Raw genomic sequence first — 14,057 nt, 5'->3', positions numbered from 1 at the left:
AAAACCCGAAGGAGAGAGCCGGAGTTTTCCATTGTAGGGCCAAGCAACGCCGTGGTCGCCATGTTTGATTCGGGCAGTGCCTTTCCCTTTAATGTCCTCCTACACTGTAGGCTGATAAATACACCAAAAAAGCGCCTCACAAACCCCAAACCCATGCACAACGCTGTGATTTAAAAAAAGAGAAATTAAAAACGAGATGTTAAAAACACGAGAGCCTTCCCCGCCCCCCTTCATTTGAACTTCACCCGGAACAAAACCTTGGGCGGACCGAGCCTTCGAATGGCATTCTGGGAAATGTGGTTTTTGTCGCGGTTGTTGTTGAAGCCCGAACGAACGTGAGGGGCGCGATCCCGTTGAGGTTTACAACACACGGAAATGCCGGCTTACCGGGTGTCGAATACTTTTGAGTAAAGGTCGCTGATTTCCAGCCCCTGGGAAAGAAGTCCCCACCCGCTTCCCCCTTAGCCAAGGGATTCCGCCCCCACCGCCCTTCGCTCCGTTTCCCTCGGCGCCTCACGAGGCTTCCTGTCGGCCTCGAGAGAGGCAAGTTGGCTGGAGCTCCCCGGCACCTGAGGAGGCCTCTGCGGGAGGCCTGTCAGTAGCGAAGGGGACGAGGAGGAGGAGAGGACGCCACCATCATGGTAGGGGGCCTTTGGGGGGGTCTTTCTTTGGATTGGGGGGGACTAATATTGGATGTTGGTGGTGGGAAATGCAGAGTCATCCTGCCTGTAAGGAATTGCAAAAGTACACACACACATACATATTATCATCATCATCTTTATTTATTATTTGTATACCGCCTTTACACAGTTAAAAAACAATACTCAAGGCAGCTTACAGCATAACAAGATCTACATCATTACAAAAGTCATAAACAATAAAAAAACCACATCAAAAAATACACAACGAAATGGGAAACAATTTACACATGAATCAAAATCTAAAGCTAAGTATACGGCATTCATATCACACTTTAAAGTGACATAGGTAAAAAATAACAGCAATTTAAACAAAATCAAAACGAAACTGAGCCCTCACACGTGTGTGTGCACACACCCCATTGTAGTTCTGTGGTACCTCGAAGAAAAGTTTTTAGGGTGGGGGGAGGTGATGACGACTCACATTTTCCCACTCAGGTAATAATATACAGCCCCAAAAAACCTTGCAAATCTTTTAGCAGGGGCACTAAGAATAAGATCTGTTGTTTGATTGACTTTCTGACATTGCTCAGTTGTTGTTGTTTGTTTATGATTAAAACAAAAATCAAAAGGAAGCCTATCGGCTCACCCGTCTTATCTGCGGATGAAGAATGATGTGTCAAGTTTTGTCATTCGCGTCCACGTGAGCCTCTCGTATTTGGTATAGCTAAGCATTTTGCTCTGTCCTCAGTATATTGTATTTTATTTTATTGCTACAGCCAGTGGTGAATGCAAATCAAATAGGGTTTCTATGTGCTTATGCCTTGCACAGTAAAAATAAAGCAACAATTGAGCCTCCAGAACGTATTTGGTATAGCTAAGCATTTCCCTCTGTCCTCGGTATATTGTATTTTATTTTATTGCTACAGCCAATGGCGACTGCAAATAGGGTTTCTATGTACGTGTGCCTTGCAAAGTAAGAGTAAAGCGACAACATGGGTGAAAACCACAATGAGCGAAAGCTGAAGTGCACACCTCAGCAGTATGTTTAAATGGAACAAGTCATGCCCAACCCACTTAAAGGTTTAGATTTGCGGCAGCACAGTCCCCATTTTACTTTTGTGTGTATACATCACCGTAACAGCAGTTTGCGCGACGGACAGCAGATTCAAGCAGGCAAGATCCAGAGAAGGCTAGGAAAAACAAAAACCCCATTAAAAACTAAATGACAAAAGAGAGTTTTGACTAAAAATTGCCCCCAGCTCAAGTTGGAATCTTAACCAGTCGCCAGACTGGTTTCCTGGGTTCAGGGTAAATTATATGCAGATTGCAGTCTTACCACGAGAGCAGCTTTTGTGGGCTGTTGTTTATGTATTTATTTACATTTATACAGCTGCCGCCTATCAGAAATTCTGCGAAGTGAAATAATAAAGACAACAACTTTAAAGCACAGTGTACCATTCTTGGCCCGGGAAAGCCCAGATTCAGTCAGCCATGCTCTAAGAACCTCACTGTTGGAGACTACTGCAATGCGTTCTGTGTGGGGCTGCCCTTGAAGATGGTCTGGAGGCTGCCACTGGTACAAGACACTGCTGTCAATTGGGACAGCGAGATAGAATTGTATGTGGTTGAGCCTTAAAGCACTGCGCTGGCTCCACGTGAGCAACAGAGCTCAATTCAAGGTCTTGGTTCTCGTGTACAAAAGGTTGGAACAACTTGAGGCCCCAGGACTGGGCATATTGCTTTGAGGCCTGCTTGTCTCATCAGTGAGTATGTGCTCCATGCTCTGGAAACTTCCAGACTGGATCATTGTCATCTGCTCTATGTGGGACTGCCAGTGATGATGGATGTTGTAGTCCAAGAACACCAGGAGACCCAAGGTTGAAGAACACAGAAGTTGACAGTACTAAGCTAGATAGACGAATTGTCTGATTCAGTATGGCAGCATATTATACAGTGGATGCTCGGGTTGCGAACGTGATCCGTGCGGGATGCAGGTTCGCAACCCGCAGCGGCGTGTCTGTGCACATGCGGATTGTGATTCGGCGCTTCTGTGCATGCGCAAAGCACGATTTAGCACTTCTGCGCATGCAAGAACCCCAAAACCCGGAAGTAACCTGTTCCAGTACTTCCGGGTTTCAGCAGGTCCGTAACCCGAAAAAACGCAACCTGAAGCGTCTGTAACCCGAGGTATGACTATATATAACTTGCCTCTTCTAATGAATTCTCTTGTTTTTCCTCCCCAGTTTTCTTTCAATATGTTCGATCACCCAATCCCCAGAGTGTTCCAGAACCGCTTCTCGACTCAGTACCGCTGTTTCTCAGTGTCCATGCTTGCTGGACCTAATGACAGGTCAGATGTGGAGAAAGGCGGGAAGAGTATGTGCACATTTTTCTTTTTGAATATTCTCTTGAGGGATAGATGGTTTTGTGTTTTGCAGGGGGTGGTACTTGAAAGAGCATTAAGCAACACGTGCTGGCTAAGCTCCCCCAAATGGAGCATAAGAGGAGCCTAGTGGATCAGGCCAATGGCCCATCTAGTCCAGCATCCTGTTGTCATAGTGACCAACCACACGCCTGTGGAAGCCTTCAGGCAGGACCCAAGCACAAGAGCATTCTCCCCTCCTGTGGTTTCCAGCAAATGGGATTCAGGAGCATTATCTGGATTATTGAAGTCTAAGGGCCACATTAGGGACGCGGGTGGCGCTGTGGTCTAAACCACAGAGCCTAGGGCTTGCCGATCAGAAAGTTGGCGGTTCGAATCCCCGCGACGGGGTGAGCTCCCGTTGCTCGGTCCCTGCTCCTGCCAACCGAGCAGTTCGAAAGCACATCAAAGTGCAAGTAGATAAATAGGTACCACTCTGGCGGGAAGGTAAACGGTGTTTCCGTGCGCTGCTCTGGTTCGCCAGAAGCGGCTTAGTCATGCTGGCCACATGACCCGGAAGCTGCACGCCGGCTCCCTCGGCCAATAAAGCGAGATGAGCGCTGTAGAGTTGTCCGCGACTGGACCTAATGGTCAGGGGTCCCTTTACCTTTATGGCCACATTCCCTTCTGGACCACCTTCCAGGGCTCACATGCCAGTTCTGGGTGAGGCCAGAGGCACAAATGGATGGAACAATGAATGTAACATTTTGCCTTTGTATGGTAGGATAGTTTCTACACACATGCACATGATGACCCTCTCTGTTATCTTTCCAGATAAGCAAGAGGTATTTTCTGTGGTCAAGGACCCATTCCATCCAGTAAGAGGGGTAGCCTGGGGAGAGGGCTAAGGGCTCAACCTAAGGGCCAGGTTGAGAGGCCTAGCACTGAGGTGGGGAACCTGTGACTCTCTAGATGTTGATGAACTGCAATTACCAACAACCCCAGCAAGCTCAGCAAAGATGAAGGGAGATTTAGTTCATCAACGTCTGGAGGGCCACAGGTTTTCCACACCTCACCTAGAGGGTCACATTTGGGCCACAGGCCTAGGGTTCCCCATCCCTGTGGTAGCCTCCTGTTGAGTCTCCCTTCCCACTGAAATGTGTAGTATATAGGATACTTACTCTCTTGGTTTTCACACACCCTACTCTGAATCAGGAGAAGGAAATCTAGGTGTTATAACATGGGACATTGAATAAACTTCTCTCTGTGTTAATGTCTGCGGGCGGGAATTCAACGAAGGAATATATTCTCGTATTAAAGTACACGCCTTGATTTCCCTGTGCTTGTTTTCCATTGCCATGCCATACCTAATCTTACTGTTAATTTCCTTTTTTCGCAGTAATTATGCCACCCTCTGCTTTGGATCAACTCAGTGAGTATCTCCTATTCAGCGTACTCATGAAAATGTAAAGTATATTCTCTCACTGCAAGTGTTTTCAGTGTTTTCTGACCCACCTTTAATCAAGACAGGGGTTTAGAGACCCTCATCTTAATTGTTTTAATCTTGTATTTGTATGACAGCAATGTCATCATCGCGCCCCACTTTGGTTCGGAACACAATCCAGTTGTGGGTCCTGACCTACCAGTTAAATATTAAGGTTGTAGCTGGTTAAATCAGTAAGAAGCCAATAAGCACTTTGGATTGGCAACGTATGTGAAATTGCTGCTACGGTAACGCTACAATTATCTCCTCTTGACATTCCATCCCATAGGATGTGGAAGGGCACAATGATGGTCACCTCTTGTCTCAACTTCTTCTTGCTCCAGAGTCACGCAGTGCTCAGACAAAACTATTTTTCTGCCACCACATTACACTGCTACTGAATTAATTGCACTGGCTGTCAATAAGGTACTAGCCTTCGTTCAAGGGGCTGTTACTGGTGTACAAAGCCCTATACAGCTAGGGACCAGGATGCCTAAAATGTTTTCTCATCCCCTTATATACCCAAGGTCTCACATATATATAAATCATGTGTTCATAAATCTACAAGGCAAATACATACATAAATATATAAACCACATCTGAAATAGTACGGGAGAGCAATCCTGAAGCCATTTTGACTCTTCCAGTTACCTCAAATATTCTCTGCAGTGAGTTCAGCGAGGCTTACTCCCAATTAAGCAAGTGTAGGCTCACAGTCCAAGATTCTTTATGCGAGCTTCCAATAAAATTCTATTTGATATAATGCAGTGCTTCTCCCCTCACCCCCATTTTTCCCTAGGCCGGCTTAATATCACCTATCCTATGTTGTTTAAACTGACAAATAAAAATTCCGACCGGATGACGCACTGTGGCGTGCTTGAGTTTGTGGCCGACGAAGGCATTTGTTACCTTCCACACTGGGTAAGTAGACACCTTGATTCTCTTCTCAACTTAAAACTTCTACAAGGGTTATATGAAATGAGTTATCCTCTTATTTTTTAATTTTTTTTTTAAAAATCATTTCACTGTAGCACAGGCTCGTGCTGATGTCTCATACAAACTGCGGATAGACTGTACATTCCCATCACGGAGCTACAATTCTCAGAGTAGTTGGTTGGTCCCTCTTCCCAGGGAACTCTGGGAATTACAGCTCTGTGAGAGGGAATTAAGGTCTCCTGACAACTCTCAGCACCTTAACGAACTACAATGGTACCTCGGGTTAAGTACTTAATTTGTTCTGGAGGTCCGTTCTTAACCTGAAACTGTTCTTAACCTGCAGCACCACTTTAGCTAATGGGGCCTCCAGCTGCTGCCGCACCGCTGGAGCACTATTTCTGTTCTCTTCCTGAAGCAAAGTTCTTAACCCGAGGTACTATTTCTGGGTTAGCAGAGTATGTAACCTGAGGTGTCTGTAACCCAAGGTACCACTATACAGGCCACAGGATTCTTTGCAGGAAGCTCTGAGTGTCTCCCAAGACATCATTTGAGCACCTGTCTTTATTTCCTTTTGACAGATGATGCAGAACTTGCTCTTGGAGGAAGGGGGCCTGGTGCAGGTAGAGAGCGTCAACTTGCAGGTGGCGACGTACTCCAAATTTCAGCCGCAGAGCCCTGATTTCCTTGACATCACCAACCCCAAAGCAGTGTATCCTTCTTGTTAAACCTCAGGGGAAGCCGCAGAGGGTGGTTTGAGCTGTGGCCCCAAGGAAGGAAGATGAATTGCCTTTTTCCAACAAGGAACCTCAGGATCAAATGTGATTCTCCAGGGCTGTCCATCTGGACCTTGGAGCTCTTCCCAACATGCACTTCCTCCCCAGGCCACACCCCTTCCTGTCTCTTCTTTGGCCTGGCTGACGCTGAGGGTCTCGTAGTCCGACCCCATGCAATGCAGGAATATGCAGGTGACCCATGTGGGGGTTTGCAACTGGGCCCTTGGCGTTATCAGCACCATGTGCTAACCAGTTGAGCTAACTGCAAGAAGCCAAGTTACAGGGCACCAGGCAGAGGGCCTTCTCGGTAGTGGCAACCGCCCTGTGGAACGCCCTCCCACCAGATGTCAAAGAGAACAACAACTACCAGACTTTTAGAAGACATCTGAAGGCAGCCCTGTTTAGGGAAGCTTTTAATGTTTGATGCATTACTGTATTTTAATATTTTGTTGAAAGCTGCCCAGAGTGGCTGGGGAAGCCCAGCCAGATGGGTGGGGTATAAATAAATTATTATTATTATTATTATTATTATTATTATTATTATTGGCAGAGCCTCTGAGTGTACAGAGGTAAGAGTTGCATTGTCTTCCCTCTGACCTTGCCTGCCATTGGCCTGCAGCCCCAGAAGGTTACTTAGGAGGGAAGGTAAGCCCTGGGCTCCAAAAACAGGTGCTATCTGAAAATGAACAAGGGCCAGTTCAGAGACAGCTTCCTCTGATGTAGCCTCACTGACTTCAGTTTGCAGTGGATGCCAGTAACACCGATCTGTATGTCTCCTTTTCAAAAGCTGGTAACATGCCATGAGCTGGAGACTGAGGAGGGGAGAGTTTATCTTATGAGAATAAGATGTAGGAGAAAGTTGACAGACCATGTTATTCTAAAGCAGATTTTCTGCACCATGGAAGTTGGGTGTCTATTTATTTTCAAGCATCTTTCCCCCGCTCTGCAGTCAGAAAGGCTTCCAGTGTGGCTAGAGTAAGCCTCCCCTGCCAACAGGCATAGCACAAAAGGAAAACGAGTGAGGAGGGAAGATGGGGGGAAAAAACACACCAAGCAAATGCAGGCACTGGTTCATATAATGACCAGCTAGAATAGAAAGCTGTTCAGGGAGAAGAGGAGCCTGACAGAGCCAGACCCAGTGAAGTGTTCCTGCTTCACCTCTCTTCCTCTGCTCTAGCCCAGTGGAATGGCAACCTGCCAGGTGACAATTGAAGGAGAGAAGGAGCCTCAAGGAGAAGGGGAGGGTTAAAAGCAGCTGGTGATGTACCTGCAGTTGTGAAATGTAACTTTTTATGCTACCAGCACGGTTTGTATTTCAATTTAACATCCTGTAAAGATTGGAAAACGCTCTCAGAAATTTCGCTTGCCTGACCACCGGAGATGTTATAGCCATCAACTACAATGAAAAGGTAATACATGCCGTTTAAAGCAGAATAAGCTATACCTGAGGAGCCCTGGAGGGAATGATTAGGCATCATATTCCAAAAACTTGTGCGTGCATCTATCTGTGCAGTTGATAATGCCTCCAGGGATGTCTCCTGGTTTTTAAGTGGATTTTTAGGTGACTTCTAGGTATTAGATTGAGTTTGAGAGCTGGCATGGGGCAGGGCAGTGTGTGAGTAAAAGAGTTATAAGACTGGTAAGGCAACTTGATAGAGATTATATTGATGATGAGATCGGCTGTCTTTTTTTAGATCTACGAGCTTCGAGTGATGGAGACGAAACCCGACAAAGCTGTGTCCATCATAGAGTGTGACATGAATGTAAGTGAGAGATGGGCATCTTCAGTCTCACTGACCGCTTAAAACAGGGGTTGGGAACCTTTTTAAAGTCAAGGGCCGCATTACTCCAGTGGAAAGCTGTCAGGGGCCTGTGTTCCAGTATAGCCCCCCCTCCTCCAGCTATTTCCCACGGGTTCACATTCCCATTAAAATATATTTAGTTTTTAGTAACTCCGTCCATGTTTCACTTTAATTTTTTTATAGACTTTTAAAAACTTCAACCAAGTTTGTAAACCCATTAAGACAGAGCTATTCCACCTGGCCTTCAATTTGAATTAGCCTGATCCTCCATTCCTTTTTCCCTTTCCTTTTTTATGAAGAAACCCTTCTGGGACCCCACATTTAAACTCTTCCCTGGTCTCCTGCTGGCCCTAGTAGGACCAACATGGCCAGTTAGCCCTGGTGATCACTTGATGTTTACTGACTGGGTCCGACCCCCCCCCCAATGACCCCTGATTTTTTTATTTTTATTGACATTGATGCTGTATTTATGTTGTATTTTATGCTGTTTTTAAGTCGTATTTTAATCAATGTTTTGTATTTGCTGTTAGCCACCCTGAGCCTGGTTTTTAAACTGGGAAGGGCAGAGTATAAATAATTTATTATTATTATTATTATTATTATTATTATTATTATTATTATTATCTCTCCTGGCTGAAAGGGGAAAAGTATCCAGTGTTTCCAGCAGAATGATGCAAAAACTGTCAGTGCACACAGCTGGACTGCAGGTCCTGCCTTGCAGCTTTTAAAGGCCTCAAAATTCAAAATGCAATTTCAGAGGCAAAATTCAGAATGCAAATGCAGAATACACAGGCTGCTTTTGCATTTCCCCCCCAAATACCACAAGCCCACCAAATCCCCTCCTCTGTTTTGATCTTCTTGCAGAGAAAGGAGCTACAATTTTGCACAACATCAAAACCCTTCTCCCTTCCCATTGTACAACTGATGGTCTCAAGGGGGGACCCAGAGGATCCCGTGAAATCTGGCTACAGGAATAATTGCTTTAATTCGACTTCTGGGGAAGGGCTAAACCACTTGGGTAGATTAAGGGAGGAAGCCATTTCTTAGGCATGTTGTCTTGTTTCTTACCCTGATTGTGAATTTGATATTGACTCTCTACCCAGCCAGATGGGCGGGGTATAAATAAATTATTTATTTTATTTATTTATTTATTTATTTATTTATTTATTTATTTATTTATTTATTTATTTATACATACAGGTGGATTTTGATGCACCCTTGGGTTACAAAGAACCAGAAAGACAGACACAGCATGAGGAGTCCACAGTAAGTGGCCTTGTATATTCTTCTCTCTTTTTACTTGCTTTTTCCTCCCCCCCCCCCAAAAAAATCACCCCACTCAGAAGAAGCGGTGAATGTGACAAATAAATTGATAAAGCTGGTTGTCAAGTTGATTTACTCCTTGCTTTTCATTTTCTTGACTGAGCGGTCATTTTGTTGGAAGATTCAGGATTTCTTCACAAAGTGCATAATTAAACTGTGGAACTCACTCCCACAAGAGACAGTGGTGGCCACCAATTTGGATAGTTTTTAGAAAAGGATTAGACCAGTTCACTGTCGGTGGATATATTCCACCTCCACTGTTTCTGACCACCAGAATTGAGCGGAAAGAGTGCTGTGGAGCCATTGTAAAACAAGTCAACTTGTTTCCCTGCTTGCTTTCCAGGATGTGGAGGCAGACCACAGCGGCTATGTGGGTGACCTGGGATTCCGTGTAAGTCTCTTTGATTAATTAAACTATATTTATTAGCTGCTTTTTAAGAAATAACAAGAACAACAGTTTTATTTATACCCCGCCCATCTGACTGGGTTTCCCCAGCTACTCTGGGCGGATTCGAGCACATGCAAAAACATTTTTAAAAAGAACTCAAAGCTACTCACAAACACAAAGATTAAAAATAGATATCAAACATCCCACAAAGGGGGATTCAACACCCTCTGCATCGCCCCATATGAAGGAAGCTGCTTAGATATTACAGCGAACCCACTGAAATGTTTCTCTTATGATAAGACTTGCAGCATGTTGAGAATCCAAATTCAGAATATACTGTACTTTTCCGTGTATAACACTCCCCCATGTATATGATGCCCCCTATTTTGGGGGACTAAAAATTAAGAAAATGGGGGGAGATTGCACAGAGTTGCTGTAATGGTTTGTGTATGCTCTTCGCAATAAGCACCCTCTGTTCACTCAGAGAGTTATTTACAGTTCTTTATTTTACATATGTACAAGCAGCACAGTACAACTTATGCATCCAAATTGTCCAGTTCAGATTCGGGGAGTGGTCTTCTCCTGCTTCTCCTCCAACAGAAGAGGTGGGGTAGCTTCATGGGAAGTCTCTGATCCCTGCACTTTAACCCTTTCCTTTCCTGTGCCAAAGGCACAGGCATAGGCTCTCTGACTGTCCCTGAGCTCCCTATGCGGTGCTGGGGCTCTGCTTCAGCATCAGAGAGCCATGCCACCTCATGGCTCTCCCCCTCTTCCCCTTCCGTCATGTCCTGACCGTTTTCTTCTGACTGTTCCTGCTCTGACTCTTCTCCTTCCCCCCCCCCCCGACTCAAAAGGCGTTCCTTGGCAGTCCCGTGACAGTTGTTCAGCTTTGGTGTGGGGGGGTTGCCGAAAATCACTCACCCACCTAGGCAACGCTAACACTCGTACCTCCTAATGTCTGTCCCCTTGCCGGTAGAAGCAGCCTATTGCCCGCCCAATTGCCACAGCAACACCCAATCAACACCACCCCAATCCCACGTCACCCCTAATCCCTACCCAAGTATAAGATGACCCCCGATTTTAAACATAAAACTTCAGTTTAAAAAAAAGCTAGTCTTCTACACGGAAAAGTACGGTAGATATAATTCCTTTCCAAACTGTAGAACAGTTGCAGTCTAATAGGCAAAGACGATCCTTAGTAGAGTTGTTGTTGTTTTTCTGCTTAGTTTCCTTGGGTGATTGCCTCTGGGGATTTCTTGGATAAACTAGATCAGGACTGTTCAGGTGGATATAGGCGTCATCCTACGCGGGCCATGACTTGAGATGCTCCATTTTACAAGGATGATGATTTCATGATGATGACTCTACCTTTCTTATCCCTGCAGGCCTTTTCAGGATCTGGGAACAGGCTGGACGGGAAAAAGAAAGGCGTTGAGCCAAATCCTTTTCCAATTAAACCAGAAGACATTAGGAGGTTGGTTTGCCTTGACGCAATTCTGTGTGTCCTCCAAGTAAAATGACTTGAGCTGTTTCCATCTCTGTCTGCAGCATTGCCATGGCTTCAGTATTTGTGCGAGTTGGATATTCTCGCTTGGAGTGTAGTAACATGGCTTGGAAAGGAAGAAAAGAAACAGCAGCTATGTAGGAAGCGGGAAATCTCAGGTCCAGGAGGCAAATGTGGCCCCCAAGCCTCTCTATCTGGCCCTTAGAACTCTTCCCCAGACCACACCCCATTATGGGTCCCTGCTTCACCTCCTGAGCGTTTTTGCCTGTTTAGAATGTGTGCATTCATTCCTTTTGCTTGTCTGGATGGAGGGCAGAGAAGGGTGTGTAGAAGCTGGTCTTTAGTGGTTAGGCTAAGAATGAGCAACTAGCTCAAGGTCACCCTATTTGAACCCAGGTCCTCTCTGGTCACTGTCCAGCAGGCTAAAGAAGCCCCACGTCACAACACTTCTCACTGTGGATAATATGGTGACTTTACCTTCCCCAAACCTGGTGCCCTCCAGATACTGTGGACTAAAACTTTCATTCATCCCTCACCCTTGGCTGTGCTGGTTTGGGAGTGATGAGATGCACAGTCCAAAACATCTGAAAGGCACCAAACAGGGAAAGGCTGGCTCATTTGTTTACAGCGGCAAGTCTCGCACATGCTAGGATAATGTATTTCGACAACTCCATCTGAGATCAACCTGCGACTTAAAGAAGCCTTGTGAAGCCACGTGTTTAAAATTGCTCATCCACCAGGAACCAGTGAGGGAGATAATTACTCTTTCAGTAGAAGCCAAGCAAAAGGAGACAGCTGCATCTGGCTTATGAAGCACACTATCTACCTCTCTATCTATATACAGTCAAACCTTCGCTCCCAAATGGCTCCATTTTCAAATGATTTGGCTCCTGAACACCGAAAATCTGGAAGTAAATGCTCCAGTTTTCAAACATTTTTCAGAAGCTGAACATCCAACGCGGCTTCCACTGAGTGTAGGAAGCTCTTGCAACCAATTGGAAGCTGTGATTCAATTGTCAAACATTTCAGAAGCCGAATGGCTGGCCATGCCTATCTTTAGGAGACCCCATCCTGTTCCCGGCCTCCAGCTTTTCCATTCTCCTTCACCCGCCCAACCATTAGTTAACATTCTGAGCATGCTTAGTCTTCATTGAATTGTTTTCGGGTCCTCTCATCACCCCAGGTTAAAAAATATTAAACCCAAATAAAAAAAAACATGCCAAGTTTTTCCTTCTTTCTAAGCAGGAGCAAACCCTTAACTTCATGCTTTTTTCTCGATTTGAATTAGATGTTAATCTTTTTCTGTAAATTGTGGGCTGGCTCCATAAGGCAGAAGGGAAACAAATATATGAAGCACATATACCTCATTTGTCTCTTCTGCAGAGGGATTCCCAACTATGACTTCAAAATTGGCAAGATCACATTCATCAGAAATTCTCGGCCGCTGGTCAAGAAAGTAGAAGAAGTGAGTAAAACTGTAGCTTTTTCACTTGAGGTTGTCTCCAGTGAAGGGACGCGGGTGGCGCTGTAGGTTAAACCACTCTGCCGCTTGGGCTTCCCAATCAAAAGGTCGGTGATTCAAATTTCTGCAACGGGGTGAGCTCCCGTTGTTCGGTCCAGCTCCTACCAACCTAGCAGTTCGAAAGCATGCAGTGCAAGTAGATAAATAGGTACCGCTCCAGCGGGAAGGTAAGCGGCATTTCCGTGCGCTGCTCTGGTTTCACCAGAAGCGGCTTAGTCATGCTGGCCACATGACCCAGAAAAACTGTCTGCGGAAGCGGACAAATGCTGGCTCCCTTGGTCTGTAAAGCGAGATGAGTCCCGCAACCCCAGAGTTGTTCATGGCTGGACTTAATTGTCAGGGGTCCCTTTACCTTTACCTTTTCTGTCCCCAGTGAAGTCATCCCATTTGCAGAAGGTCTTCCACCTTTGTAGTGGAATGTTTTTTGCCCTGCTCTGCCCCACTCAGCCCTGTTCATGCAGTGCTGGTTAAGACCAGCACTTAAAAACAACAACCACCCAAAGAATCTGACAAGAGAGCTGGGGAAGAGATCTTGGTCAATCACAATAAATCTGTTATTTGCACTTCACCCAAGACAGACCCTAAAACTCGTTTACCTCATGTATTTTGGCATTTCTAAGCATTTTCAATAAAATGCTGACATATGCACAACCACGTATGCACACTGGGAAACAATTACCGGTAAGTGAATAAGCAGAAGTCGGCCCAGCTGAAATCACAGGTTCAGTGCAAAGCTGGAACTACTCATGGTGCCTGAGCAGGTCGCTGCCTGAAAAGCCCAGGTCTTCATTTCTTGCATGTGTAATAATGAATAATAATGTGAGTTTATAAAGTAATATTTCCCATTACCCACCCCTCTGTTTTCAGGATGACTCTGGAAGCCGCTTCATTGCCTTTTCTGGAGAAGGCCAGTCACTCCGCAAGAAAGGAAGAAAACCGTAACTCCCGGAACCAGGAGTTGGTCAGGAAGAATAAAATAACACTGCAGCGTTTCTGACTTATTTTAGCTTTTCTTTTGTAAAAGGACGTTGTATTGGGGGGGTGGCGGCACTCTTGTTCATAAGCAACATAAGGACATTCTAATCTGGTTCTGCACTTTCAAGTGAAGTGTGGTTCAGTGGGTTTTGCTTAGTAGAACATTGTAAGTTGCGTGTTGATGAAGATAACTGGTAACACTGAGCAGCAGAGACACGAAAAGAATGTGGATTTCTGAAGGCTGTTTTTTATTTATGGCAGCAAAGTGTTCTTGAATAAGTTGCTTTCTTGTATGTTAACTTCCCACACTTGGAAAATAGGCATGGTTTCCTTACAATTTAGGGCAGG

At 45.3% G+C, this 14,057-nt stretch overlaps 2 protein-coding genes across 2 annotated transcripts in view; both read left to right on the top strand.

Annotated features, from left to right (window-relative positions):
- The window catches only part of C16H22orf39 (chromosome 16 C22orf39 homolog), a 191,844-nt gene that overhangs the window by 171,415 nt on the left and 6,372 nt on the right, over positions 1-14,057 (top strand). The gene's annotated exons all lie outside the window — the stretch shown is intronic.
- Positions 300-13,726, top strand: UFD1 (ubiquitin recognition factor in ER associated degradation 1). Its single transcript, XM_053369289.1, has 12 exons — positions 300-641; positions 2,885-3,017; positions 4,403-4,435; positions 5,286-5,407; positions 6,001-6,131; positions 7,532-7,604; positions 7,890-7,958; positions 9,198-9,263; positions 9,664-9,711; positions 11,094-11,182; positions 12,596-12,677; positions 13,602-13,726. The coding sequence occupies exons 1-12, from the start codon at positions 639-641 to the stop codon at positions 13,674-13,676; spliced, it is 924 nt and encodes a 307-aa protein (XP_053225264.1). The 5' UTR covers positions 300-638; the 3' UTR covers positions 13,677-13,726.

This window comes from Podarcis raffonei, chromosome 16 (genome assembly GCF_027172205.1).
Source record: "Podarcis raffonei isolate rPodRaf1 chromosome 16, rPodRaf1.pri, whole genome shotgun sequence".
NCBI lineage: Eukaryota > Metazoa > Chordata > Lepidosauria > Squamata > Lacertidae > Podarcis > Podarcis raffonei.
This window is presented reverse-complemented; position numbering and strand designations above follow the sequence as displayed.

Coding starts and splice junctions, on each gene's coding strand:
- UFD1 (XM_053369289.1), top strand. Junction 6,132..7,531: donor ATCACCAACCCCAAAGCAGT/GTATCCTTCTTG, acceptor CATCCTGTAAAG/ATTGGAAAACGCTCTCAGAA. Junction 9,712..11,093: donor TGGGTGACCTGGGATTCCGT/GTAAGTCTCTTT, acceptor TTATCCCTGCAG/GCCTTTTCAGGATCTGGGAA.